Source organism: Aspergillus tanneri (genome assembly GCF_003426965.1).
Source record: "Aspergillus tanneri strain NIH1004 chromosome Unknown AapTan_5_pilon_pilon_pilon, whole genome shotgun sequence".
Taxonomy (NCBI): domain Eukaryota; kingdom Fungi; phylum Ascomycota; class Eurotiomycetes; order Eurotiales; family Aspergillaceae; genus Aspergillus; species Aspergillus tanneri.
Window position 1 is genome coordinate 650,173 of NW_022984632.1, and position 26,183 is coordinate 676,355.

Here is a 26,183-nt window from a genome sequence, read left to right on the forward strand (position 1 = left end):
AAAGAAAGGATCAGCAAAGTAGAAAGGTAAACTCTTTAGGTCAGGTGATAGAAAAGTAGTAATCTACACACCATCCTGCCTTTATCTGATAACAACAATTTCTACAATTCAGTAGCCTCTGCGGAGTACAGGGGAGACAAATTGAAAATCAAGTTTCATAGTTTATTCACGATTCAATGCCAATCCTATATGGATTCAAGATATCGGAAGGAAATTTTTTTTAAAAAAAATCATAAGGTGGATAAAAAGGATATCTCCACACCCCATCAACTCCAAGCTCTACAATGCAGTTCGTTATCATAATTCAGATCTCCAATCGGGGCGGTTACAGTCCTCGAAGCAAGCTACCATGCGTGAAGGGATTTTCCGGCGACATGTCCAGCATGGGCTTTGTGGCCATGCGGTCCCCCGTGGCGACTCCATGGCCCACCGGCACTCCGTTCTGCATCGTGGCGAGCTGCGCAGAGCGAGACAGAAGACTATTGGGAATGAATGGTTCTACGCGCGGATGGGCGTCCACTGGTGAAATCGGCGATGCAGGGGCGGTCGACGTGTGGAAGTGATGCGAGTGATTGGAGTTGCTGCGGGTCGTGTTGGAGCGATTGCGCGTCCGGATTTCAGTATTGGGCGCGGGTAGTTCGGGCGCCGGTCGTCGCCAGGTGGTGGCGGATGGGACGGCGATGCCTCCTGGGGCTTCGCGACCTGTCGCAGCATCGATCAAGAGCGTGCCGGGTTCGACGGCCACCCCTTTGCCCTTTCGGGTATGCTGCGGGGGTTCCTGATAGACCGGCGTCAAATCCACCAAGGGTTTGTTCTTGTGTGTCGATTGGGATCGCTTGAGACCGGTGGGATCGGGCGCCTGGGTCGAGGTCATCGTGTTGGATCGACTGTTCGGTCGGCTGGTCGATGCGTTGGCTGGACGTCGTCCCATGTTGCTGATCAATCCCTGTGCAACAAACGGTTCTTCTCTGGCTTTCTTCTCTCGCTCCTCCCGCTCTTTCATGGCACGTTGGCGGAGCGTGTAACTTCGGCCCAGAAGACCCGACGAGTTGAACGGTGAATCGTCCAGCGGTGGAGGGGGCGGCGGCGCTAGATCAGGCTCGTCTGCCAGCAACTTGGGGAAAGAGGACGGCGGAGGTGCGTGCTCTCGGGTGCTCTTCTTGCGCGAAAATAGTTCTTTGGATTTGGACGATCTTTTCCCCTCACCACTTGAGCTTTCCGGAGAGTCCATATCCAACAGGGGCTTGAAGGGTTTGGACGCGGGGGGAATCTCTTCAGCGACGGCTGCCTTTTCCTCGTTGCCGGCGCCCAACATGTTCACCAAATACCAGCTTCTCCAGGTGTGAACCGCCCGATACCAGGCGTCAGCGATAGCTTTATCATTGGTCGCAAAGTGGTGCACAAAATTCTCGGTGGACAGAAACATGTTGGATTTTTGCTGGCTCTTGACAGCTTGGCAGATCTTTTTGGGCGGTTTCACATGGTTGGACAAATAGCCCGGAGTGGGCGAGTAGATATCAAAATCTGACATATGACATGCATTGGCTTGCTCCTGCCCCTGCTCCTTCTTGGACACCGTCACCTGTCCATCCGAGCGCAGTGTAACAAACCGTTTATCCCACTTGCGCGGACGTTGTGAGTAGTACATGTGCAACGTCACTTCCACAGGTTGCTCCGACGGAACACATTGGGCATCCAGCAGCGATAGGGCCTCCAGACTGGCAGCAGGGACAATAAGCAGCGAATTCTGACGATCATGGGCCCAAGAGTTCATGACCTCGCGCACGTATTCGTATCGGCGCAGCGGCCGCTCCAGCCCGAGCTCGGCGAACGACTCCATTAGGATGAACTTCTGGGGGTCAATTTCGCCAGCTAAACACTCCGACGCAGTAAACAGGAGATCCTGAGCCGAGGTAGACGGAGTGACCGTCAGATCCATCGACGTCTTTCGGTATTGCACCACAACATGTCGCTCACCAGCATTGACTGCGGAGACGGGGGCGTCAAACCCAGCCGGACGATTTCCTAAGCCGGAATCAATAACTTGTTCCGAGCCTTCATAGCCGGTCTGATCCTTTGGATATGTCAATTTTGCCGATTCTTTGAGGGAAACCCGTTTGGGCTCCTGACTCGATCGACGTCTGCTGGTGACATTGTCCCCCTGGGAGCGATATTGTCGCTCCTCCGTATACCTGGCTTCCCTATCGCGTATTATCGGTTTGCGGGGTTTCTCTCCCCCCGTCAAGCGATCCATCGCATCCTGCCTGTGTTTCTCTCGCAGCGCTTCGTCCTTACTCTCTTCCGTAGGTTCGATTCGTTCCCTCATAGTCGTATTTGCTTTCGTCGCATTCCTCCGATTCGGATCTTCCGTATATTCAGCCCCGCGCGGAGCATCCACACTACCTGGTCGACTCCCCTGCGCATGTGCTCTGTACGCCACAGCACGATCCGGGACGGGAGGTTGAGTTGCATCCGATGAGGCGGCGGTTGGGGCTCTCTGGCGACGATATCGCGACATGCTTCGATTCATCCCACCAGCGGTCGCGCGTGTCGAGGGGTCGGAGGTAGACGACACAGGCAGAGGGGGGGGCGGCGGAAGCGGCAGCGACGCCGGCACAGGAACCACCTCCTGGGGCATCTTGGAGGCAGCTTTTCTCACAGATCGATAACGGGAAAATTTGACGGGAGCGCCCTGGCCAGTCACATCCTGTTTTTCCATGGCCATCTTGGATGGTTGGGGTTGGAGCTTTTTTTTTTCTCTTTCCTTCCCCTCTCTCTATCCCACTCAGTGTTTAGGAAGGTCGCGTGAACACGAGAGACATTCTAGAAGGAAAAAAGCCCCCCCCACGAAGTCGGATCTAGCAGTCGGACCGTCGATCAGAGCCAGATCTTCAGAAGTTTGACTTGGCGAATTTGCTTTCACGAGATGGAGAGGTTTCGAAGGTGAAGGAGCAATTAATGGATAGGAAGAGTAAAGAAGGTGGAGGGAAGAGGGCTAGCACGGGTTTGTTTTTTAGGTTGCAGGGAGAAGAAACAAGGGACAAGGGAGGAGAATTTTTTTTTTTTTATTTTTAAATTTTTATTATATTTTCCTTCTCGCCCAGAGTCTGGTTCTGGTTCCTTCTCCACCCCCTAAGGGTTGCAAGTTGGTTTCACCGGTGTTTAATCACTTCATAGTCGGGAAAAAGGGGGAACCAAGAGAACCAAGAGGGAAATCGCAATCCAGTGAGACGAGACAGAAAAGCAATCATAGTCAATGCAAGGGGCGGCTGCGGAAATTGGTGATGTAGTCGGGCTTTAGAATAAGACCACGAGATCTAATAATAACCCACTATGTCGCTACCAGCTTATCCTATGCCGTAAGTAGTCCGTACCTGGATGAATGAGATGGGTCGCACCATACATAATTTCCGGGGAAGGGATTTTGTTCCTCTGGATTCGCGACTAGAATGCTAGGCTGGATTTAGTGGCGCCGAAACCAAGGAAATCTGCCGCTCTAGGGACCAGTTGTCTTGGCATTGTCGTTACTAATTAACTCTTGGGTACAGAGTGCCAGCTACAATCTACGGAGTATGTGTTCCTTAATGGAAGCAGACTTTTCATTCCATAACTACTCGGTACTCCGTAGTGTTTCTATCTCTTGTGTGCGTCCAAATTCCTTCGCCTAAATGCAGCAGCCTTGCGTTAGTTCCTCGACTAGCCATGCGCCCATCGGCGATCTCAATCAGCGAAACTTACCACCAGGCGACGAAATCCATCGTGCGCACATCAATGCCAAGATCCTTCAAGGTCCTGGTGGACAAATGTGTATCGTAGGGCCGTTGTACGCTGACATTCGGGTCGTTTCCTTGTTGATTCCGAGTCATCCCGACCAGCGACACTCCCAGCACCTCCGCCAACTTCTCACAGATCTCGTACTTGGTCATGCGATCCTCCGACGAGAACTGGAGGATGCGGGGGAGTTCGCGCTTCTGCGACCGCTCGTGGAGATGCTTAATGACGATGTCACGACACACGCGGGCCACGTCCTCGGTGTTGGTGGGATACCGCTGGGCCCAATCGTCCATCTTCAACCCGGCGTTCGCATCCTGGGCCTTCCACACCGCGTCGACAAGGGTGTTGACTGCACTTTCGGAGTTGTCTTTGGCTGTCCCGTACAACACCGGCACCCGCAGAACCAGCCCCAGGTGGTTGTCCTCTGTGGCTTCCAACACCGCTAGCTCTCCATCCCTCTTCAGCTGGCCGTACACATTCGGCGGGTTGGTCTCGGCATCGGCCTCATACGGCGCCTGGCCCTCCGTGCCCGGGAACACGTAGTCGGTGGAGATGTAGATGAGCAATGCTCCCGTGGCTGCAGTCGCTTCGGCCAGAGTACGCGTAGCGTCAACGTTAACTCGACGGGCTTGCTCAGGATCCTTGTCACAGAGATCGGGAGAGCGGTTCGCAGCGCCTGTCACCAGTCAAGTCAGTCAGTCCATTGAGGTCCACCGGGGAATGGGGATCTAACGCACAATGAATCACAACCTGCGGTCTAATGGAGATGACAGAATCAGCATTTCAGCAATTACAGTCGGTCGCATCGATTGTATTCCAGATGAGCGGTAAGACAGAGACGTACCTGGCTTCGACTAAGAGGGCTTTAATCTCCTCTGGCTTTTCTAGATCCGCTTTGAGAATCGTAGGCGGAACTGCTCGCGAAAAGCCCTGGCCGACTACTAAGCATCCCGACTGCTTAAAGGTCTTGAATACCTGCCGACCGAGGAGACCGGTGGCTCCTGTGACAAGAACGTTTATCGACATGATTTCGGGATGTGTCTTTGAAGAAGTCATGGCGTAGTGAGGTCGCTTTTACGATAAAAAGAATGTGGTTGACGGCGGGCCGGAAATGACGTAGTCCTGCCCACTTGGGATGTTTTCAGGTGGATGGAGTGGTCGGGATATGACGATGAGAACTCGATCTGCGTCAGTCCACCGGTGTAGAAGTGCCTTGTTTTGCAGAGTTGAGCAACACTTCTCGGTCCCCGCAGTTTCTTCATGACGCTGTACTTTTAGTCCGCTGAATTTCACCCCTCCATACCCACCCGTTTGGGAATAGCGGAGACTGTCTGGCCTTGCTGCCCCAGGCTGTCAACATATCAGATCCAATAAGAAATGCAACGGACAAGGTGGATCGTATAGTACTGAATCGCCTATTCCTCTAATCCTATCTATCTCTCCGTCTTTCGCTCGCTAATTTCCACATCGTCCAAAACCGCCTCGTTCCTCTTCGCAGCCGCAATACGGATTCTCTTCAAGCGCCTCGTATCCACGTCCACCCTCCAAGTAAAGAACCAAGTAACGATATTCATAACAATTGCCATCCCAACAAACCCCATTGCAATGCCAAACGACGTGGTATATCGAGGTGCATACCGCGAGTTAAAAAGCTGCGATCCCACTGCACCCCCAATTTGACCGTAGCTGTTGACAAAAGCAATGGCAAAAGCCGAGCCGGTGGCTCCTTGTGTGGTTTGGACCCGCCATGGCCACATCATAATATACCTATATCTCATTAGACTTTGCTTGGATTTCAGATGGCTGGAGGAGGACGAACCAAGCGGCAGAGAAACCACTGGCAATGATGGTAGCTGCGTAGACTCCACCGTTGTTGGGGAATGTGTACAGTACGGCGTAGCATGCTTCGATAGCAATCAGGAATCCCAGTGGGATGAGTGGTTGGGGAATTCGTCCTGTGTCTGCGAAGATCCCAAACACGATTGTCAGAATAACGCTAAACACGGCCGATGGAATAGTGAGCAGCTGGGTCTGGGCGATTGATCTGGATAAGGTTGTGAGAAGTTGTTTTGCCTTCAGACAGGATCGACTTACGTGAAACCTAGGTTAGCAATCACCGTAGGCTGGTAGAACACTAGGCCAGTAGTCCCGATGGTGAAAAATGCCCAGCACAGGAGAAACAGCCAGAGTCTCTTGTTCTTTAGAGTAGTGATGAGCTCGTGCAGGTCAAAGTTCGCCTCGGAGGCTCGGGGAGAGCTGTTGGGTAGTCGAGCCTGAATAAAGGCCTTTTCTTTTTCTGACAACCAGGTAGCCGTTGCTGGGACTGATAGGCGGGTTAGTCGAGGAGATAAAGAGTTGAAAAGGAGGGATTGTACTTGCAATCGGGGAGAGAGAAAAGGACAAAAACTCCAAGCAAAACTGTAAATATTCCTTCTGTCAGAATCAGCCTGATACTTGTTAGCATGTTCGGACAATCCCTTCGGATGAGGATGTAAAACACCATTTCCAACCGGATAGTCCTCCCGCGAGAACCCCGTTGAAGGCAAAAGCAAGGACCCCGCTGATGACGGAGCTGAAGTTCCCCAGTATCGTTACTAGAACGATCCGAGGCGCCATCTCGTCAGGACGGTACCAGTAGCATAGCTGCAGGAGCATCCCTGGCCACAGACCGGCCTCAAAGAGACCGAGGAAAAAGCGAACGATATATAAGCCCTGTCGGTTGGTAACAGCGGCATGGCAGCAGAGAACGATACCCCACGAGATCTACCGGATTTAGAAAATGTATCCAAATGTCAGGATGTGGTGACCTCACCATGATTCGGGCCTGCCATACTGAAGGTCGCACCCCTTTCAGCAGAAGGTTGGAAGGGGCTTCGGCGAGGATGTATGGAATCTTTAATGGCATTAGTCCAGATATTCTCACAGTCGATCAGGAGCCGTAACGCACGTAATACAGCGTCATCACCAGATTGTACTGATTGGAGGTAATACGAAGTTCCGTCAGAATATTCTGCGGCGTTCCTTTGTCCATGACGCGAGCATTGGAGACCTGCAATTGCTTGTAAGAATTTTCTTTTAGAAGATAGGAGACGGTGTATCACATTATTCGAGTCAATTGTCTTGACCATATACATCACCGCTAGCAATGGGATGAGATGCCAATCTATCCGCCGGAGGACTTGTTTCTCTTCGTCACTACTTAGTGCTGCTCGAGCTCGCATGAGATTGGCATCGTAACCCGGTATAAGTCTCTGGTCATATGTAGGAAATTCTCCATTTTCATCGCGAGCGACAAGGTGCACGTTTTGTATCCCAGGCCTAGAGACTTCATCGAAAGAATTAGCCTGCACCCTATTCTCCAGAGGAACCGTGCTTGAGATAGCATCGGTCTTTTCTAAGCGTGTCGAGGAAAGCATTGAAAAAGCGTTGGCGGAACTAGGCTAGAATGTTCCCTTCGATAGACAAGATTGGGCTTATGCTCGTACTTTATAAGGTGACAGATAATAACTAGAAAGTGACCAACGTGGCATCGCAGTGGATTCGCTATTATAAGCATCGATTGCGACCGTGAGCTTTATCTACTCGACCCAATGAAGAGTGCAGGCTTCATAGAGGCTATCATTCTCGACAGCGGTAGGTTGTGTAACTCTAGCTTGGCGTCCTCGAATGAGAAGGAGGTTTTTTACAGGCATGCATGTTGGTCGAGGCTACAGGTCTGACTACAGCCTGTGGATAGTATGTAGTATTTACTCTGGAATGAGTGCCGGCAGTTGATTTCGAATCACGCTGTAATGGCCGATAACGACAGAGCACGCGATTTTAGACGGAATTTCTGAGCCCTCTGGCCACTAGGATTGGCTTCCTAATTGTTCGTTAGCTGCATGCTGCTTCTGACGAGAGTTATACCGACTGTTCATCCCTTACCGGCAGTCTCCGCCGTTGAGGAAGCAGACCAGCCATCCGAGAGCCAGCCTGCACTCAGCCCTATTAGGTAGTTGTGGGCATGTTACTGTTTAGCATTAACCAAACGCACGTGCGACCCCGAGGCCAGTTATTATTAACCTTCGGTATAGGGTCGAAGATACTGACAACAACTAACTTAGACACGATGAGTTTATGTAAGACCACGAAGATACGAGAGCCCCCGCCCGCCGATCCGTAGTCTCCCTAATCCAAAAAAAGAACGCGTGCCCAAGTACTGGGAAAATCTTTGTCGACTTCTTTCTTACCGTTGCCTTCATTTTACTATCCGTTTGACTTTTGCTACGGTTTTGCATATCATTACCATTGCACCCAAATCACTGATAGGAAATACAAACCCTCAAATGGACTCCGTTGGTCTCAAGTCTCAGGCGCTGGCAGCATGGGAGGCTCACGCGGAGTCTTGGGATGGGCTTATGGGTGACAGTGGGAATAAATATTTCTCTGTCTTGGAGCTGCCGATTTTAGATCGAATGGCCTTAGGACGAAATGGAGCTTATGCGCTCGACCTTGCTACAGGGAACGGACTAGTAGCTCGATGGCTCGCTCAAGAAGGTGCATCAGTGATCGCAACAGACGGCTCCAGGCCTATGCTCGAACAGGCCAAAGCACGAACAGAGAGTTGGTATCAGCAGGGGAAGCTCAACCATGACCGGAAAATCTCATTTGAAGTCTTAGACGTCATGGATCCCCAGTGCTGGGATGCATTTATCTCGAGATCTCTAGAAACGGTCCGTTCTTGTAGCACTACCACTCCGGAAGAGAGAGGGAAGATACCTATACTCACAGAATACAACTAATTGCTGCCAGTGTGACGGATTTGACATCATCACTATGAACATGGCTCTCATGGATATCCCTGACCTAAAGCCACTGGCCATTGCCTTAAAGCGTTTGCTGAAGCCCAGCGCCTGGTCAGTGCTATCTTGAACACTGATCCAATAGTCACTCTAATCCAGCATGAATTCCCAGCTTCGTGGCAACGTTGCTCCACCCGCTCTTTTTCACCTCTGGGGCAGATCGCCAGATAAATGTCCATGAAAATCCGGTTACTGGAGAACGTGAAGTTACCCGCTCCATAGTACTGAAGCACTATATGAGCGTTCCACCGGCGCGACAACTTCTTTTTTGGGGAAACGGAGAGGCACCACCACCGGTTCGTTGAAGCAAGACGTATATTGCATCTGAACTATCTGACAAGAGTAGTTTTCTTTCCACCGCCCGCTCCATGAACTCTTCGTTCCCTTCTTCCAGGCTGGATTAGTCCTCGATGCATTGGAAGAAATGAACTTCGATGAGTCTTACAGGAATCCTGTGCGCGAGTATTCATCCAATAACTTTACCCAGTTTCCGAAGATTCTGGGATTTAGATTGCGCCCTTCGGGTTCATGATCATCTTGATACTAATTAGATTGAAATTTTTAAATTTTTCTTTCTTAAATACCTGGGGCCTTATTATTATTCGTATTGGTAAGATGATTTAGAATGAAATGGCATTGAAAGCTTGTTGGTAAAGCTCCCGTTACTTCTGTCGAGCCCAACGAAATAAAAATATAGTGAGAAAGAAGTTGATAATATAATACGAATAAATGCCCCATAAGAGTGAATGTAGTTCAGAATTCTCTCTTTTCAGTCCAGTCCCAAGTTAAGAGCTTTTTTTTCTATGTGTAGCGGGCAGGGCCCGCAAAATGCTCGAGCCCGTTTACCAGGCACTCGCGAGGTCGTGTAGAACTCCTGATCACGTGATCTCATTTACCTGGCGCACACAATTACCTGTTCGGCCGTCGCGGCCGCAGATAGAAGCTTCTCAGCGAGTTCTTTTAGTCCAAATCTAATATATAGGTTGAATCGGCTACTAGCCCGTGACACTATGTGTTTCTTTAGTATCCAGTAGCAATGATCAATCCTCTATGTACTCGATATAAATATCTAAGATAGTTTTCTATACGAATTATTCTCTTAACCTCTTCTTGATCACTTTCACCAAGCCTCAGCCAATCCGAAATACTTCCCACGGACTAAATACAGAAACCATAACTATAGTAGATATTCAAGGAACAGCTTCAATGGTGGATTATCAACATGGTACAAGATAGCCATATACACTACCAAACCCTCAGCTATTCTATCAATCCATTCTACTACGGCAATAATATGCGTAGATAGTGTAGGTAGTCGACTAGACCAAATGAGAAAAAAAAAAAATTAAAATAATAAGCTTAAAGTAAAAAGATAAAGTAAAAGAGATAACGACACCTGTGAGACTCGAACTCACGCGGGCGAACCCACAAGCTAGCATATAGCAGGCTTGCGCCTTAACCACTCGGCCAAAGTGTCTTACGTTATCAAATATACCAATGAGACTGTGTAAAGTAGTATTGATGAGAGAATTAACCACTTTTGGAAAATAACAACTGATGGGATGTCATGGTTCTTATTATTATAAAGTGTCTAGGTACTTAAATATATAGGGCGTGTAATCAGCAGACAAGTCAAGCAGAAGATCGCAGCAGTAAATCGCAGCCTGCTGTAAAGGGCTAGAGCCCGTTTGAACTCTCGGGCCAATGTCCCTATTATCCCTGTCGTCCCTACTGTCCTCGTTGTCCCTATTGTCCCCGTTGTCCCTATTGTCCCTATTGTCCCTACTGTCCCTACTGTCCCTACTGTCCCTTTTGGCCCATTGGCCCTCGATCGATGTCACGTGACTATCACCTTGTTTGTTTACCGCTTATTTCCTCTTCCTTTCTTCCTTTCTTCCTTTCTTCCCTTCTTCTTCAACGATTCCTTCTTGTACATAACCTATCTTGTAGGTTCTATCGGTTCAGCCCTTGACACCTGCTCGGACAGAAAAGATAAATATAGAATGTTCTTGAAGGAGAGTTAGGGTAGTAGAAAGAATAATGGTGGAAGACCTGGTCGTCATAAATATTAGAATATAGCTTGGAAAGAAGATAATAGGAAGCCCAACTAGAAATAGTTAGAGCTTTACCAATCCGTAGAACAATTGATAGAATTTTAGTATGCTCTCAACATATGTAACTGCCGAGCCTGTGTTTCCTGGCGCTGCTCTCATTAAACACTACATGCTCTCCCTCCTCTTATCGAAAAGTTAGTGACTGGCCCTAAGAAATGGTTACATATCAAAGGTCTCCCCTCTACTCAGAGCGGGCTGCTAGCCTCGCTCTTTGTTTTCTTTTCATATTTCACCACCTCTCTGTCCGCACAGCCATCTATAATTGCTGGTTTAGGACTATGTTATCCCCCTCAATGGTGGGAGGATGGAAAAAAATATAGAAACTAACAGTTATCAACCTGCGATAAGTTGTCAGAGCAGAGCGCAATGGCAGCGTAAGCCATCTTGTTATACATGGGAAACACCTAGACAGGCAGTTATCTGACTGAACTTCAGCTCAAGCAAGTCAATTCATGGTGGAGATATTAATTACACCTACAAGCGCTAGTGGCCAAGCGGTAAGGCGTTCCACTCGTACAGAGTAGCTATTCTTGACATGGAAAGATCCTCGGTTCGATCCCGAGCTGGCGCAATTATGTTTTTTGATGATGATATTTTCCATATCAATACAATCAATCCCCGTCCTTATTTTTAATTTGTTTCCCCCCCCCGGCGGGCACCTCAACGCAATCTCTGTGCTATGATAATAAAAATTAAATAGCTAAAGCGTAAATAATGTGATGGTTTGGTTGTCTCTGCGCTAGTAGAGCTAAAACCACTTGACCATAAAAAGGTAATTACAAAATGCAGTACTGAATTTTTGATCAGACACATGTAGCGCCCTATATATAGTGCGTAACGAGGGTATCCTTCCTAGCCCGAGTAATACTCTGGGTTTAACCCGTGACAAAAATATGCCTACTTTCTCTTGACCGTGCCTAGGTCAATTATGTGTTGACTCCACTAACTCGTATGAATTGCAATGAACTATATAAATAGTGGCACCCAAACATATTTGCTCAGAATAATCAACTAATACCCATCTTGTCTTTAGACTTTAATCCTGCGGACTTACAGCGTTTATTTCACAGCCCCTATTTTGCATAATCCTCATAATTAAATATAGTATCTGGAATCTTAATGGCTAGCAAGTCACAGTACCAAGGCTGGCCGAAGAGAATTAAATGTCTAGTGGAAAGTGTCTACTCAACTATTGACTGCTTACGGCGGAAGATGTTGGTGATAGTTTGTATGTCTACTTGGAGAAGCTGTTTCTGGGTAGTTAGGGAATTTAACATGGAGCTTCTATACATCTGACTTGCACTTTCCGAACAATCTAAACTGAACAATGGGAATTTCTCGAAACAATATCGGTTCACCGTTGTTGTCATGATATAAAAGCCAATTATACATATCTCTCGCTTAATCACCATGCACAGTGGTTGAGCCAGAAAGGTCTTTTTTTGCCTGGTTCATCATTGTCCTGCACACCTAGATCCGTGACATTAATGGAACAGCTCCTGAAATTAAGTCCTTGACTAATTATAGATGAGTTCCAAGAAAGCTTCACTTTGTTCCGGAGATAATTTAGAAGGTGCACATCGCATGCGCCAATCTACGGGCAAAGCTCTCATTCATGACACGCTTGGAGAGGTCCTTGGTGTTGGTAACGGTCACCTCGCTTCTTCTTCCGTACTGTGCTTTGCTTTCGCTGTCGGCACCGGCAATCAGATCCGCCTGGGTGACATTATATCGGCTCATCAAGTTATGGGCGATGAAAAGGGCGGTTTTAGCTTCTGCCTCGATTCTGGCTGTGTGGTTGGCTGTCGTTAGACATTTCTGGATTTTGTCCAGAACCCCTCTATCAACGGCCTCGGCGGTGTTCCTGATGCCCTCTGTAGCTCTCTTTTCCACTGTTGCTTTCTGAAGTTGCTCCCTTTGCTGGCCTCGGCAATGCCGGGGGGGTGGGGGGGGAGGGAGGGATGGTTATGATGCCCTGGGCGTTTTGCATGGTGGTGATCATAGTGAGTCTGCCCCAGAGGACAATCATGGCAGGGAAGAAGATGCGAGGTGGGACGTAAGTCTGGGCCGGGTTAGAAGGTACTTGGCCCAGGATGCAGTCAGCAGTGAAGATGGAGTTGATGACATTGAGCTGGTTGCCGTGGAAGGTGAGATCCTCTTTAATGCGAGAACGCGGCTCACATTGACAGAATATTTGCCTCAGGCCACATAAAGTTTATGTGGCCTGGGCATTTTTTATGTGGCCTGAGAAGGGATACTGTGGCCGAAACTCTATTTACTGTTCATGCCACAGCATCGTTCCCTTTTCAGTACCGGTAATTGTGTACCCGCCATGCATAAGCAAATGGTTGCGGGGACTTCGTAATTCGATATGCTCGGATCGTGATCTCTGCCATGCCTCGAGGTATTCCCGGCCAGTCAACTTGTTCCACATTGTTACATCGGTCAAATCCCTCCGAGGAGCCAGGAGTGAAAACCTGTTTGTTATTTCCGTGCCTTTCATATACCCCATCGCCGCTAGTGACAATCAAATTCAAATCATTCTGGAGACGTTGACCTGGAGGGTCGGAGTAAACGAGCGTCACCTTCAACCTGAATGGGGTTCCTTCACTCCACTCGCCCACATTGATCTTGATGGAGTATTCATTTCCGTCATCGAGAGATTTCACGTCTTCAAAACCTCCAGTTGCGCTGTGCTGCCCAGGGATAATGACCGAATTACCGAGATCCACGCGACCGAACCCTGAGTTGACATTTGGAGTAGGTCCTGTTTCTGAAGGGATGTACTGCCCACTTATGTCCACAGCGCCATTGATGAGAAGGGCCTTGATTAATGCAGCAGTCGGGTTTTTAACACTGTGCAGCTCGTTAATTATAAGTGCCGAGCGACCTTTTCTTTTTGTTAATCAGCCAAATTCAACAACAGGAAACCAGACATGGTAGCCGGGAGCAGTGATCAAGGAAAGTAACAGTGGAGGGAATTTCCCGCCTGAGCAAGAGTATAGTGGGCAAAATTCCCAGAAGACGGTTGATCTGAGTAAAAAAACAGAAATATACAAAGGCCTGGTTATTTTCCAGCCCAGTTGCCGGTAATAGGCATTGGTTAAGCTGGGGATATTTGGGGCCTGGCTGAAGAGTCTGTTCGAACATATGACCAAATAACCAAACTGGTCAGCCAAAAACATGTTGATAATGACGTTGATTAGAAGAGTGTACAGGAAACTTAGGTAAAATTGCAGAATAGCAACTGATAGGCCTGGTATCTTACGTACACGTTCTAAGGCTAACTTAACCTATAAATATCGGGATGACGTTCGCCGCCTCTCTACAGCAAGTAACTACAGCTTAGCTTGTTCAACAAGGCTTTCAATCATCCCTTAAATCACCACAAGCATGTGATAAAGTTGGTAGAACCGTCAATAGGTATACAATGCTAGAAGTTTCCTACACCTACAGCTCTTAGCTGATACCAACCCAGACTTGTTTTATCTGAATGCAAAAATGAGCCACATCGCCAATTTCACTATGCTTCTTGCAGCTGCCATCTCCGCCAATGTTACCATAATGAAGGGCTGTACTCCCGCTACTTACGATTGCTACCAAAACGGCACCTGGATTGTTCGGGTTTGTGATGGGCAGGGCATTGGCAGGTAGTAGCAGACTGTGCTCCAGGCCAGACTTGCAAGGTAGAGGCTGGGAGACTATTTTGGCATGCTTTACCAGGAAAGAAGAAGAAAGACCATCTTCAAGCGAGTCCTCGCAATTAATTTTAAAGGCAGAACGCTGGCGTCGCATTAAGAAGCTCCTTAAGCAATTTTTCCTGGTGTTTACAACCAAATAGCCCAGAAACTGAATGATGCGATGATGCATTTTTATACAGAGAATATTCTTCTCAAACTATGGTGTTCAGGCCTAGAAAATACTCTATAAAATAAGAAGAAAAAGCAGCAGTGTGGGAAGCATTTATATCTTTAACTCAGGTTCCAGAAGGTGGTATTGCAGTCTTTTATAACCCTAGGAATATTGAACAAGCACGCAATTGTCAAGGTAAGAAGGACGAAGCTACACGGCTCGCTAAAGCCGCTAAAAGAAGTATAAGATATGTCAGCAGCAGGAGAAAGAAGAGAAACAACGCTTGATTGGGAAATGAAAGAGAATAAGGGATTTTAATATGAGTGTGCAGGTGCAGAAGCACAGGAAAAGAGACGCCGGTAAAGAAAAGGAGAGGGAGCAAAACAAGCTACTATACAGCTTTAAAATAACATTACAAAGGCCAATAAGGATAAGAAGAAGGCCACAGGGCCTTCTACAGCAAAGGAAAGGGAACATATTAATAAGAAAAATGTGGCGTGGAAGGCAAATACGACGTTCTTTGAGAATCTTGCGCCGTTAAAGGTGCTATGCCTGCAGGGAGGGTCCATGTTTCTTCATGATTGTCTAGAGTAGGTGTATGTTCACCAGAACCTTCAGGAATTGCAACTTCACCCTCGTGAAGAGATGTTCAATATTTTCAACGTGGTGAATTCTATGGTTCTCGCCTCTTCCGATATCTCGCAGATCGGAGAGAGCTGTCCCCGTGTCGGGCGACTTGACCTGATCATCAATCGGTCCAAAGGTGACCGGAGCGAAACTGCCTGCTACGAGGTTTTTGGGCAGTTCCAGTCCCTAAACAAATCTACATTCATTTATACTACGCGATGGAGCCGCTACGAAGGTTTAAGGATCTAGACGGACCACTAGGCGAGTACGACAAATTGTCATATAGAGATGCCTGTGGTAACAAAATCTGCGCACAGGATCCTCACAGGTCCTTATGAGGAAGTGGTGCACTGCTCACATTTGTGACACATTTATCTTTGGAATACAATTATATCCTGTCAACTACATAAGGAGTTATTCTAGCGATTGATAATTCACCCGCACGTATTCTGCGCAGACTCATCTCAGACACAATCGAGGAGAAGGTTGCACACATGGAATCTCTCGTTTCTTTCCCAATCTCTGTAATGTCTACTTCGTTTCTGTAACCTTACCAGTCGAGCTTAAACCGACAGAGTGACGAGGAACAGAGACTACCAAAACTGCTTGAGAAATTCGGCAAGTTAGTAGTGGTAAACCTTTTATTGGATCATAACATTAATCCAAGTCCTAAGGAGAATTAATGGCCGGACTCCGCTAGCTTTAGGAGCGGAATTCGGCTAAGAGGCAACAGTAAGGCTCTTGCTTGAGGTGGGAGCTGATCTAGCGTCTACGCAGAACTCCATTGTCATGGGCAGCAGAGGAGATGCAAGAAGCTGTAGGCCAGCTCTTATTACAGAAAGTGTCGAATCAGATCTCAAAGATTACAAAACCCGGACTCCGCTGCCAGTAGTGTAAAGAGCGAGGCTGTATCTAGGCTATTATAGGACAATGGAGTGATCCAAATTCAAAAGACCAGAAACCTATCTGCTATTTGCTGATGACTGGGTGTCTCCATGCCGGGAATACAGTTTATAGCATAAAGGTACAACTAGGAAGACATATTCAGGTCATTCAGGTTGCTTAGTTCCTTCATTTTTCTTGCTGCCACCTCTACCACAATACTCACCAAAGGTTAACTGTTCTGATCACTTCTATCCAGTGCTTTCTGGTTACTTAGCTAATTAAGTCAGTAGTTCTGTTTTCACGGGTCAAGACCAAATTGAGAGAGTCATCCAATTGATCACGCCAGGGCAGCCAATTGAAAGCCCTAATCGTCCGAGTCAGAAAAGAGCCTCCCGTGGTCCAAGACAGCTGCAACCGCCCAACTTGTACCACAGCCAGCCACAGTCCCATGATCCTCTCCTTCATATTCCTTTACCCGCAATTTTCTCAAACGACCGGTCCTCCGAAGACGATCTACTAGAGCATCGGCATTGTCTTTCATTCTCCTTTGCTGCGCCAAAGCTTTCACTGCCTGACATTTTTCTTCGCTCCAGCTCGGATCTATTCTCAAACAACGCATGTAGCGTGCACAGTCCACCCAACGAATGACCCATAAGTATTTCTTTCGTAATGCGGAGACCAGGAAAAAGATCCGACAGCAGGGCCGGCCGCACAGTTCCGACTAAGACTTCTAAAAATTCTGTTGCACCGCTGTGGGACCAAACTTGCTGCTGGCCGTCAATCCCACTTGGTGCTACATAGGTGTCTGATGGTGGTGTGTAGTCATAATATCTTCGCGGGCTGTATGGCGTATCTTCAATCGGATACCCAACCCCTACAACGATGGCATGATCACTTGTTGAAAGCACTGCACTACGACGGGAGGCTTCAGCTGCTGTAAAGAAGAGCGCATTTCCATCTAGTATATAGCTAAGATAACTGTTATGAGCCCATGAAATATACCGGATCCTCTTGACTTCGTGGTTAACATACATGATAGACGCGCTATGGTCGGATCCATTAGGGGTGTCCCAAGCTAGGGGCCACGCCACTTGAATGCGGTAAATATCGCCTTGACGATTTTTCAGCTCCAGCTGTCGAGTATTAGGAGCGTGTGCAAACATGGCGATACTTTAGGCAAAAGAATGATAAGCTATGATGGTAATAGAATTCCAACCAGAATGCAACGTCAAGTTATAAGGCAACTAGGCGACAATCGGAAGTTCACGAGTCTTTAAAGTAGCCCCCACGTGATGCCATAAAAAGAGCTATTCTTCATGAGGAGACACAGACGAGCAAGGTCGTCATATGGATACAGGAAAATATAGTCATAGATCACGATGGGCAAAGTGCTGGAGCAAGGACCGGCAGTTTCCGGGATGCTGGATCAACACTGTCTTGACCCACATTCATTTTGTGACCATCTTATGGCACATTACTAGATAAAAACAGCTTAGTGCTCGTATTTGCCCGCTCCATCCAACAGCAACCATGCCCTAATACCCACTACAGAGAGAATGATTGGCAAGACGGGGGAAGTTAATCTAATCAGATAATCAGATACCAGGCATCCCCACATTCACTCTTTTCCCGACATCAATACGTACCTAACTCTGTGTCCGAATTTATGCCGAGACTTCTTTTCTAAAAATCACTACCGCCATTCCGGAATGCTGCGAGCCCAGGCTATAACTGTACAATAGGGCTTAGTGCTAGTGATGGTGGTGCCATGGAATCTAAAATTCTCTTTCAATTATTGGTTAGGAGTAAGCTTTTAAAATAAGTTGAAGGCAACATGCCAGAGTATATATTGTAGCCGAGCCGCCGGTTTTTCATTTTCCTTTCCTTTGCTATGTTATCTACTGTCCCCAGCCACTTCTATGTACTATAATCCTACGTGAATCCACTATCTGTCGTTTCTCGAACTGTTTCAGCGTAGTGCAATGGAGCAGGATATATCCCAATCGCAGCCACATCGGCTTCCAGATCCCGTGTCCAATACCAAGCGCGTGGAGGATCGAATTACTGAAATCCCAAGAGAGAAAGATGATCTTGAGAATGGCTTTGTCCCCGACAATACCCAGTCAGGAGTAGAGCGGGTAGCTATACTTCGAAGGACATGGTCCAAAAAAGCTATGAGGATTACATTTGCAGGGTATGATTTGATTGTTATCAAGCTGAACCAAGGTAGAAAGCTAACAAGTCTTTTTAGTCTCTTCTTATATACACTCGTTACACATTTTGGAGATTATTCAAGCCAGGTCTATATTCCATATACTACAAGCGCCTTTAAAAACCACTCTTCAATGAGCGTTGCTAGAGTTGCTAGTAATATTGCAAGTATTTCTGCGTATCCTATTATTGCCAAACTCGGAGATGTACGTAGGCTGATGTCCCCCACACCCTTGTGATAGTATGATGAAGTATCTCAATATATACATGCTCAAAGCTAACATCCAAGGACAGGTATTTGGTAGAGCTGAGATGTTACCTTTTCAATCTTCATAACAACACTGTGTTATGTCCTTTATGCAACGTGCAGAAATGTATCTCAATATGCTGTATGTGGAGCCTATTTTAGTCATATCCTTACAATTCCGCCAGCACTCTAAGTACCAGAAACCAAGATGAAGCTAATCAGTTGTCGATAGGTTGCTGCAGTCTTCCACTCCATGGGTACAACCGGATTTGGTCTCACACAGCAGGTTTTCATTGCTGATGTCACCAATCTAATCAACCGTGGTTTATGGTCAACGTTGCCCGACTCAATCTCCACCATCCCAACACTATACCTCGGGAAGACCGCAGTCAGTCATGGACTACTCAACCTGGCGCTGGGGCTGGGGTATGTGGGCTATTGTACTTCCTGTTTCTAGTCTCCCCCTGCTTTGCTCCTTGTTTCTTCACCAGCACCGTGCAACCAAACATGGTCTTGGTAGGAAATGCCTCACTACAGAACTAGGGCTGGATGCCTCCCAGTCGTGGTGGAGACAAGCATACGGGTTTTTATATGGTTCAGCTTGATCTCCCAGGTGCTCTTCTTCTCCTAGCTGGTTTGGCTTTAACTTTGATTCCTCTTTCTTTGACAGGATCAAATCGCAGTGATCGCCGGCAGAATGCTACATTTATTGCATTGATGGTTGCCGGTATCGTTCTTCTTATTTTATTTGTTCTCTGGGATATTTTGTTTGCCAAAAAGCCATTTATTCCCTATAAAATGGTTAAGAGCAAAACGGTTGCCGCTGCTTGTCTCTTAGGAGCGTTGGACTTTCTCCATTATTCCATGTTCACAGTGTTTTACAGCAGCTATCTTCAGGTCGTGGGTGGATATTCTCCCGGACATGCAACCAGGATCGAGTAAGTACATATCATCCAACTTATCCCCCTGTTCTTACTGCGCCTGCCATTGATGTGATGATTGCTTGGTCTCTAATTCTCATTCTATAGCAACGCTCTTCGCGTCTCATTCTAAGCATCATGCATCTTCGCTGGCCTTTTCATGAAATACTCCAAACGTTCTCAAATATGGATCTTAGTCGGAGCCCCTCTCTGCGTCCTCGGCATGGGCATTCTCCTTTATCTAATCGACATGGGAGACGGTAGAATGGGAAACGAGGCATCATTCGTCACAGCCAAAGCCCTGATTGGTATCGGACGCGGATTCTACCAAACCGCATCCCAAGTGTCCGCGCAGGCCGTAGTGTCAAGACAAGAAATCTCCGTCGTGACCGCTGTATTGTTCGCCTCTATGGGAGTAGGTGGGGCGATTGGTACTAGGTATGCACTGCATCAATAGACAATTGACAGACATCTTTCTGTTTCCTTTACTTTCTGTCTTCCTTTTCTATCCCTGATTCAATACTGACTTCCGACAGTATATCGGGGGCAATATGGAGAAACAACCTACCTGCCAAGCTACAACAATATCTTCCCGATGACCTAAAGCCTCAGGCGACGGCTATCTTCCAGTCTATAATTACAGCTCAGAAATATGCGAAGGGGACGGCCGTCCGAGAGGCTATTGATCGCAGCTATCGGGAAACTCAACGATTTCTGGCTATTGGTGGTTTGTGTGCTGTCTCGCCTATGCTTATTGTCATGCTCTTTCTTAAAAATGTGCATCTTGATAAGAGGGATAATGTCGTCGAGGAACCTGTGGAGAGGTCAGATAAGATAGAAGGGGAGTTGGGCTTTGTAAGGGGACGATGAGATTCCAGTGATTAGCTGCTTGTTTTGTGTTGCTGTGAGTGCACCATAAGAAATAGTCAGGGGTTCCTGTCTTCTTGTGGATACCGGACAGAAACATATGATACAATGTATAAAATCAAATAGACCCAAGAATGTGGCATTGATGGCTGATTTATGAGATGTTGTTAGCATTGTATGCTATTCGGACTATACATTTCTCTGTAGACTTGTGATTATATGCTCTAGGAAGAAAAAAAAAAAAAAAAAAAAAAAAAAAAAAAAAAAAAAAAAAGATAAGAAATTAAAGACCTTGCTAACTTCCACTAAGATCTAGTTCTATTCCACGCAGATTGAAGATCGATCTCTAATAAGATACCAAGAATACAAAACATTGATTGACTTATCTTCAGAGATTATATTCACCATCTAAAATGTATATATAAACATATCTTCTATTAACTAAATAATACAGAAAATAGAACTGTTATAGTGCCTTTTATAAAACGAGGGTAGCTGGCGGACCACCTCCGGTACCGTCGTGAAATGTTCCGCCGCGGGATTTCGCTCCGGAGTCGGCTCTCCGCCGGTGGGTCAACCATCAGCTTTTTGCTTCTGGTCGTCTATTGATATTGCTCCTCCTCGCTGCCAGCCGCCATACACCATGTCAAGTGCCAGGAATCTCTCAGCTGTCCTCCGACGGGCTCGAGTGCCCAGGCCGCGCGCATCGATACGACCGATTTTCAACCTGGGCGTCCCGACCGTGAATGCCGCTCGCGCCTTCAGTGTTACCTCCACCGTCAACGCGACCAAGGAAGTCAAATACACCACCGACGCTTATCCCGATCTCAAGCGAAACACCAATTTCGCCGAACTTACTGCTGACGATGTGACGTTTTTCAAGGATCTCCTGGGCGCTCAGTCCGCGGTTATCGATGGGGTATCGACCGATGCTGCCGACGATATCGAACCCTTCAACGGCGATTGGATGCGCAAGTACCGCGGCCATACGACGCTGGTCCTAAAGCCACAGACCACGGAAGAGGTTAGCAAGGTACTTAAATACTGTAATGAGAGGAAGCTGGCCGTCGTTCCACAGGGAGGTAATACCGGGTTGGTGGGAGGCTCTGTGCCTGTTTTCGATGAGATTGTTATCAACACCTCTCGAATGAACAAAATTCGCTCCTTCGACGATGCCTCGGGCGTCCTGGTTGCTGACGCGGGCGTGATCCTCGAGGTGGCCGACCAATACTTGGCGCAGCGTAACCATTTGTTCCCCTTGGATTTGGGCGCCAAAGGCTCATGCCATATTGGAGGAAATGTTGCCACGAATGCCGGAGGGTTGCGTCTGCTCCGCTATGGAAGTCTCCATGGTACTGTACTTGGTCTTGAGGCTGTGCTGCCGGACGGGACAGTTGTGGACTCTCTCTCGACGTTGCGGAAGAACAATACCGGTTACGACTTGAAGCAGCTCTTCATTGGTGCTGAGGGTACGATTGGTATCATCACGGCAGTCTCTATCCTGTGCCCGCCTCGTCCGAAGGCTGTCAATGTTGCTTATTTTGGCCTGGAGAGCTATGATAAGGTGCGCCAGGCTTTCAAGGAGGCAAAGGGCCAACTCTCTGAGATTCTCTCTGCCTTCGAATTGATGGACGGTCGCACTCAGAAGCTGGTGCATGAGACCACTGGTAACAAGTATCCCCTGGAAGAGGAGTACCCATTCTACTGTGTGGTGGAGACCAGCGGGTCGAATGCCGAGCACGACATGGCCAAATTGGAGTCGTTCCTGGAACACATCATGGGCGAGGGGATCGTTGCCGATGGTGTTTTGGCTCAGGATGAGACCCAGTTCCAGTCTATCTGGCGTTGGCGTGAAGGTATTACGGAGGCTCTGAGTCACCTGGGCGGTACCTACAAGTACGACGTCTCCATCCCTCTTCCGGAATTGTACCAGCTGGTTGAAGATTGTCGCGAGCGGCTGACAAAATTTGGATTTGTCGGTGATGATGAGTCCTTCCCTGTTCGTGCCGTTGTTGGGTATGGTCATATGGGCGATTCGAATCTCCACTTGAACATTTCTGTTCGGCAGTACAACAAGGAGGTCGAGAAGGCTATCGAACCCTGGGTTTATGAATGGATTCAGAAGCGTAACGGTAGCATTAGTGCAGAGCATGGACTGGGACTTGCCAAGAAGGAGTTCATTAGATACAGCCAAAACGATATAATGGTGAAGCTGATGAAGCAATTGAAGAAGTTGTACGACCCGGTAAGTATTGCATGCCGCTATCCATTACGTCGAACATTGCTAACGAGTGTCTAGAATGGTATCATGAACCCTTACAAATATATCTGAGGCAAGGCGTAGTGTATACATAAAACATGCAGGAGTATGAAGCGTTTATAATACTAGATTTTGTGAATGTCATTGTTTCAGTTGACATTGAGCATAAACGCACTTACAAGAATAAGATGGTCTTATTCGATAGTAGATACTCCAGTAGAGCTTTCAAGCCAGTCACAGCCATCGACCCACTATTCTATAGCCCCAGTAACGTATTTGCGAGCGAACACAGCACCCCAACCAAGCGCCATACTCTGTATTCCTTAATATAACAGCACTGTTTAGTAGGTTACCTAATACTTTTATATCTCGACAACTAGAATTATAAAGGCATACCAGTTAATAAGAACATAGATATATAATATATAAGAACAATTCTTACTTTTTTGAAGTTTTTCACAAATTTCCTAGCTTTTAACACCAGAGTATCTTAAAATACAAAAAAATACATCTGTAATTAATATTGCTTTAACTAATATTATTCTAGGTAATATTAGTTATAAAAACATCTCTATTTAGCATACAAAAATAGAGTAATATTATACACTAGATTTTATATGTTCCGGAGGCTTTGCTGTTGAGATATTAGAGCACTAAAAAGTGCTATTTATGTGATGGTTTGGTTGTCTCTGCGCTAGTAGAGATAAAACCACTTGACCATATAAAAAGGTACAAGACGACTGATCTCCGATCAGTCGCATCTAGCGCCCTATATAGGAGCGAAGGCCATGCCTGAGCAATACATTGGGTTCAACCCTTGACAAAATATTTTTATTGGATACAGAGGTAGGGTGCTCAGATGGGGTGCGGCGTTGGGCGTTTGCTTGGCAAGTACGTTGCTATTAACAAGTACTATTCCCGATATTTGACTGAGAATTGTCCGTGCGGGGAAATTACTTAAGCCACACGACAGCCTGAGGCGGCTAGGCCCAGCGGTTGCCATGCGCTACGAACCCGACCGCCTGTTGTTGCCGAACCATGGAAAAGCGATGAAGTTTACTGGATGCGATGGAGCGCTCAATTTATCTAGTACATCCCTCTGGACGCGCATCGCGATCATTCTTCCCGCTCCATCCCATCTTCCAAGGTCGGGCTCACTCAACTTGTTCTGCTCAGCTATAGGATCATTCCGGACAGAAATAGCTAGCTCACTGGTTGTGCGGGTTGCCCTCCTTTTTTTTTTTTTTTTTTCCCTTCCCCCTCCCTTCTTGCGCCCTGCGATTCGGGCAGCAATCCGGACCGAATCATGGATTCCGATATGGCGAGTCACTACCAGGTGATGGAGGAATTAGGGAGTACGAATTGAGCGATGAAACCAATTAGTTTTGATTTTTAATGGCTGATTTTGTTTTGCGCATCTAGGTGGAAGCTTTGGAACTGTGTACAAAGCCATTGAAAAGTCTACCGGGGAAATTGTTGCAGTGAAACATGTATGCATCCATGAGTCAATTTTTTCTTTTCTTTTGTTTTTCGCAGCCTTATTCTGGGCGACCAATTGCCAACTAATTCTTTGATCTTAGATCGATCTCGAATCGAGCGAAGATGATATCCAGGAAATTCAACAAGAGATTTCCGTCCTGGCCACATGTGCAAGCCCATTCGTGACACAATACAAAGCGAGCTTTCTTCGAGGACACAAATTGTGGATTGTTATGGAGTATTTAGGGGGAGGCTCTTGTCTTGACCTGGTAACGGCACCGGGTTGCCTATAATACGAAGACCCTTCCGCTAACTCCTGTATAGCTAAAACCCGGCATCTTCAACGAAGCACATGTAGCCATTATTTGTCAACAGTTGCTCCAAGGTCTGGAGTACTTACACAGCGAAGGCAAGATACATCGCGACATCAAAGCCGCAAATGTGCTTTTGTCGCATACGGGGAAGGTGAAACTGGCGGATTTCGGAGTTGCAGCGCAGTTGATCAATATTAAATCTCAACGCAATACATTCGTCGGGACACCTTTTTGGATGGCGCCGGAGGTAATTCAGCAGTCGGGATACGACTACAAGGCGGATATCTGGTCACTAGGAATCTCTGCCATTGAGATGATTAATGGAGAGCCGCCGCATGCTAGCACCCATCCGATGAAGGTGCTTTTTCTGATTCCGAAGGAGCCCGCACCGCGACTGGAAGGCGACCAGTATAGCAACGCTTTCAAAGACTTCATCACACGATGTTTGACCAAGGATCCGGATCGAAGACCGACTGCAAAGGAGCTTTTGCGGCACAAATTTATCCGGAATGCGGGGAAGACCGAAGCATTGCAGGAGCTAATCCAGCGAAAGCAAGACTGGGATGCTGGAAGAGGTGTGACGCATAATATCAAGTACTATGCGGAGTCTCTGTAAGTGCGCCAATATGGCCTCACAATCAGCGTTTACTAATTGCCTTCATCGCCTAGTAATACCATCACGCATTTAGAGGACGACGACGGATGGGTCTTCGACACAGTCAGAGCCCCGACGATGGTGATACCGGAGGACCCGTATGAGATGGAAAGCAAACTGGAGCCCGAGAACTACCCATACGATGAGACGTCCGAGATGATGGACAGTCTGCGCATTTCTAGCCCACCATCTCCCCCAAAGCACGCCGTAAACACCGCGGTGAGACGCATTCCCGCACCCGACCGCAGCCCTTCGCTACAACGGAACAGCAGAAAACGACGCTCCAGTGGGGCAAAGCAGCCTCTGGGCGTGGACTTGAGCTTCGGTAACAGCCCATCGGCAGCCCGTCAATTCCGTCGCGTGTCGGACAAGACGTCGGGAGAAAATCCATATATTTCGCATTACCCGATCGCATCCGATGAAAATGCGAGCCCCAAGGCTCTCCATTGCCCCGAGTCGAACAGCAAGGAAACCCAGCTGGGACGTCGGGCATACAGCAAAGCAGTGGGATTAGCCTGTCAGGAGGTTCTGGGGACAACCGGAGACCAGGAAAAGCGAGAGGCCATCTCTCGTCTAGCCGAAGCCTGGAGTGACCTGGAAATGGTGGATCCTGAGGGTCTGTATCATATCCTCAGGGCCACAAACGAAAGGCTCCAAGCGTAAGTCCTTGTCCTTATTGTTATCTCTCATGAAGCTTATGCTGATAAAGTTTTCTTTGTGCGCCAGGGACCCCAAGCTGTCAAGTCTTGTCCCACAAGCTCCACCAGCACCGGAATCTCCACAAAGACCACGACTAGTTTTGGCTCAGAATAACCCACATCTAAAAAGCCACCGGCGGCGTCAATCGGCAGCAGCGACCGAACCAAACCTGCAGCCGGGGCAGCTAGCGAATCTTCCCGGCCAGCAAGTGCCGGGAATGGAGCACACCAAGCAATTATCCGAAGTGCTGTACCAGCGATGGTCCGAAGGACTTCGCAATCGCTGGCCAGGGCTCTAGCTCCATACATTTTCGGACATCTATGCCTCCAAGCTAGAGATCTTTATTTCCTTTTAGCATGTACAAATGATTATCAGGTGTTGGTCGTGTATATTTCCTTTCCGTCCCTTTTTTTTTTTTTTTTTTTTTTTTTTTTTTTT

General features: G+C 47.5%; 11 protein-coding genes and 2 non-coding genes across 13 annotated transcripts; 7 read left to right on the forward strand and 6 right to left on the reverse strand.

Moving 5' to 3' along the window:
• Positions 1-325: 325 nt before the first annotated feature.
• ATNIH1004_009640 (uncharacterized protein) lies at positions 326-2,725 on the reverse strand (the record flags this gene model as incomplete). The annotated part of the gene is made up of 1 exon (XM_033574225.1): positions 326-2,725. One exon carries the CDS (start codon positions 2,723-2,725, stop codon positions 326-328), a length of 2,400 nt encoding a protein of 799 aa, XP_033422243.1.
• Positions 2,726-3,734: 1,009 nt separating this feature from the next.
• ATNIH1004_009641 (dTDP-4-dehydrorhamnose reductase family protein) lies at positions 3,735-4,830 on the reverse strand (the record flags this gene model as incomplete). The annotated part of the gene is made up of 3 exons (XM_033574226.1): positions 3,735-4,450; positions 4,512-4,531; positions 4,619-4,830. The coding sequence occupies 3 exons, from the start codon at positions 4,828-4,830 to the stop codon at positions 3,735-3,737; spliced, it is 948 nt and encodes a 315-aa protein (XP_033422244.1).
• Positions 4,831-5,207: 377 nt separating this feature from the next.
• ATNIH1004_009642 (uncharacterized protein) lies at positions 5,208-7,190 on the reverse strand (the record flags this gene model as incomplete). Its single annotated transcript, XM_033574227.1, has 7 exons — positions 5,208-5,541; positions 5,594-5,818; positions 5,869-6,097; positions 6,285-6,537; positions 6,587-6,667; positions 6,722-6,823; positions 6,876-7,190. The coding sequence occupies 7 exons, from the start codon at positions 7,188-7,190 to the stop codon at positions 5,208-5,210; spliced, it is 1,539 nt and encodes a 512-aa protein (XP_033422245.1).
• A 909-nt stretch (positions 7,191-8,099) lies between these two features.
• Positions 8,100-9,147, forward strand: ATNIH1004_009643 (class I SAM-dependent methyltransferase; the record flags this gene model as incomplete). Its single annotated transcript, XM_033574228.1, has 4 exons — positions 8,100-8,486; positions 8,566-8,669; positions 8,728-8,911; positions 8,962-9,147. 4 exons carry the CDS (start codon positions 8,100-8,102, stop codon positions 9,145-9,147), a joined length of 861 nt encoding a protein of 286 aa, XP_033422246.1.
• Positions 9,148-10,005: 858 nt separating this feature from the next.
• ATNIH1004_009644 lies at positions 10,006-10,092 on the reverse strand. The gene has a single exon. It is a non-coding gene; the product is annotated as a tRNA-Ser (tRNA).
• Positions 10,093-11,209: 1,117 nt separating this feature from the next.
• On the forward strand, positions 11,210-11,300 carry ATNIH1004_009645. Its single transcript has one exon. It is a non-coding gene; the product is annotated as a tRNA-Thr (tRNA).
• A 995-nt stretch (positions 11,301-12,295) lies between these two features.
• On the reverse strand, positions 12,296-13,667 carry ATNIH1004_009646 (DUF2786 domain-containing protein; the record flags this gene model as incomplete). The annotated part of the gene is made up of 3 exons (XM_033574229.1): positions 12,296-12,515; positions 13,043-13,585; positions 13,654-13,667. The coding sequence occupies 3 exons, from the start codon at positions 13,665-13,667 to the stop codon at positions 12,296-12,298; spliced, it is 777 nt and encodes a 258-aa protein (XP_033422247.1).
• A 563-nt stretch (positions 13,668-14,230) lies between these two features.
• ATNIH1004_009647 (uncharacterized protein) lies at positions 14,231-15,457 on the forward strand (the record flags this gene model as incomplete). Its single annotated transcript, XM_033574230.1, has 3 exons — positions 14,231-14,353; positions 15,002-15,124; positions 15,200-15,457. The coding sequence occupies 3 exons, from the start codon at positions 14,231-14,233 to the stop codon at positions 15,455-15,457; spliced, it is 504 nt and encodes a 167-aa protein (XP_033422248.1).
• A 1,097-nt stretch (positions 15,458-16,554) lies between these two features.
• Positions 16,555-17,256, reverse strand: ATNIH1004_009648 (uncharacterized protein; the record flags this gene model as incomplete). Its single annotated transcript, XM_033574231.1, has 1 exon — positions 16,555-17,256. The coding sequence occupies one exon, from the start codon at positions 17,254-17,256 to the stop codon at positions 16,555-16,557; it is 702 nt and encodes a 233-aa protein (XP_033422249.1).
• Positions 17,257-18,438: 1,182 nt separating this feature from the next.
• Positions 18,439-19,493, forward strand: ATNIH1004_009649 (uncharacterized protein; the record flags this gene model as incomplete). Its single annotated transcript, XM_033574232.1, has 3 exons — positions 18,439-18,510; positions 18,784-18,977; positions 19,235-19,493. 3 exons carry the CDS (start codon positions 18,439-18,441, stop codon positions 19,491-19,493), a joined length of 525 nt encoding a protein of 174 aa, XP_033422250.1.
• A 201-nt stretch (positions 19,494-19,694) lies between these two features.
• ATNIH1004_009650 (uncharacterized protein) lies at positions 19,695-20,341 on the forward strand (the record flags this gene model as incomplete). The annotated part of the gene is made up of 2 exons (XM_033574233.1): positions 19,695-19,909; positions 20,008-20,341. The coding sequence occupies 2 exons, from the start codon at positions 19,695-19,697 to the stop codon at positions 20,339-20,341; spliced, it is 549 nt and encodes a 182-aa protein (XP_033422251.1).
• A 640-nt stretch (positions 20,342-20,981) lies between these two features.
• Positions 20,982-22,670, forward strand: ATNIH1004_009651 (FAD-binding oxidoreductase; the record flags this gene model as incomplete). Its single annotated transcript, XM_033574234.1, has 2 exons — positions 20,982-22,583; positions 22,638-22,670. The coding sequence occupies 2 exons, from the start codon at positions 20,982-20,984 to the stop codon at positions 22,668-22,670; spliced, it is 1,635 nt and encodes a 544-aa protein (XP_033422252.1).
• Positions 22,671-23,904: 1,234 nt separating this feature from the next.
• ATNIH1004_009652 (STE20 family serine/threonine-protein kinase) lies at positions 23,905-26,043 on the forward strand (the record flags this gene model as incomplete). The annotated part of the gene is made up of 6 exons (XM_033574235.1): positions 23,905-23,953; positions 24,021-24,088; positions 24,179-24,346; positions 24,402-25,003; positions 25,061-25,705; positions 25,773-26,043. The coding sequence occupies 6 exons, from the start codon at positions 23,905-23,907 to the stop codon at positions 26,041-26,043; spliced, it is 1,803 nt and encodes a 600-aa protein (XP_033422253.1).
• Positions 26,044-26,183: the final 140 nt, after the last annotated feature.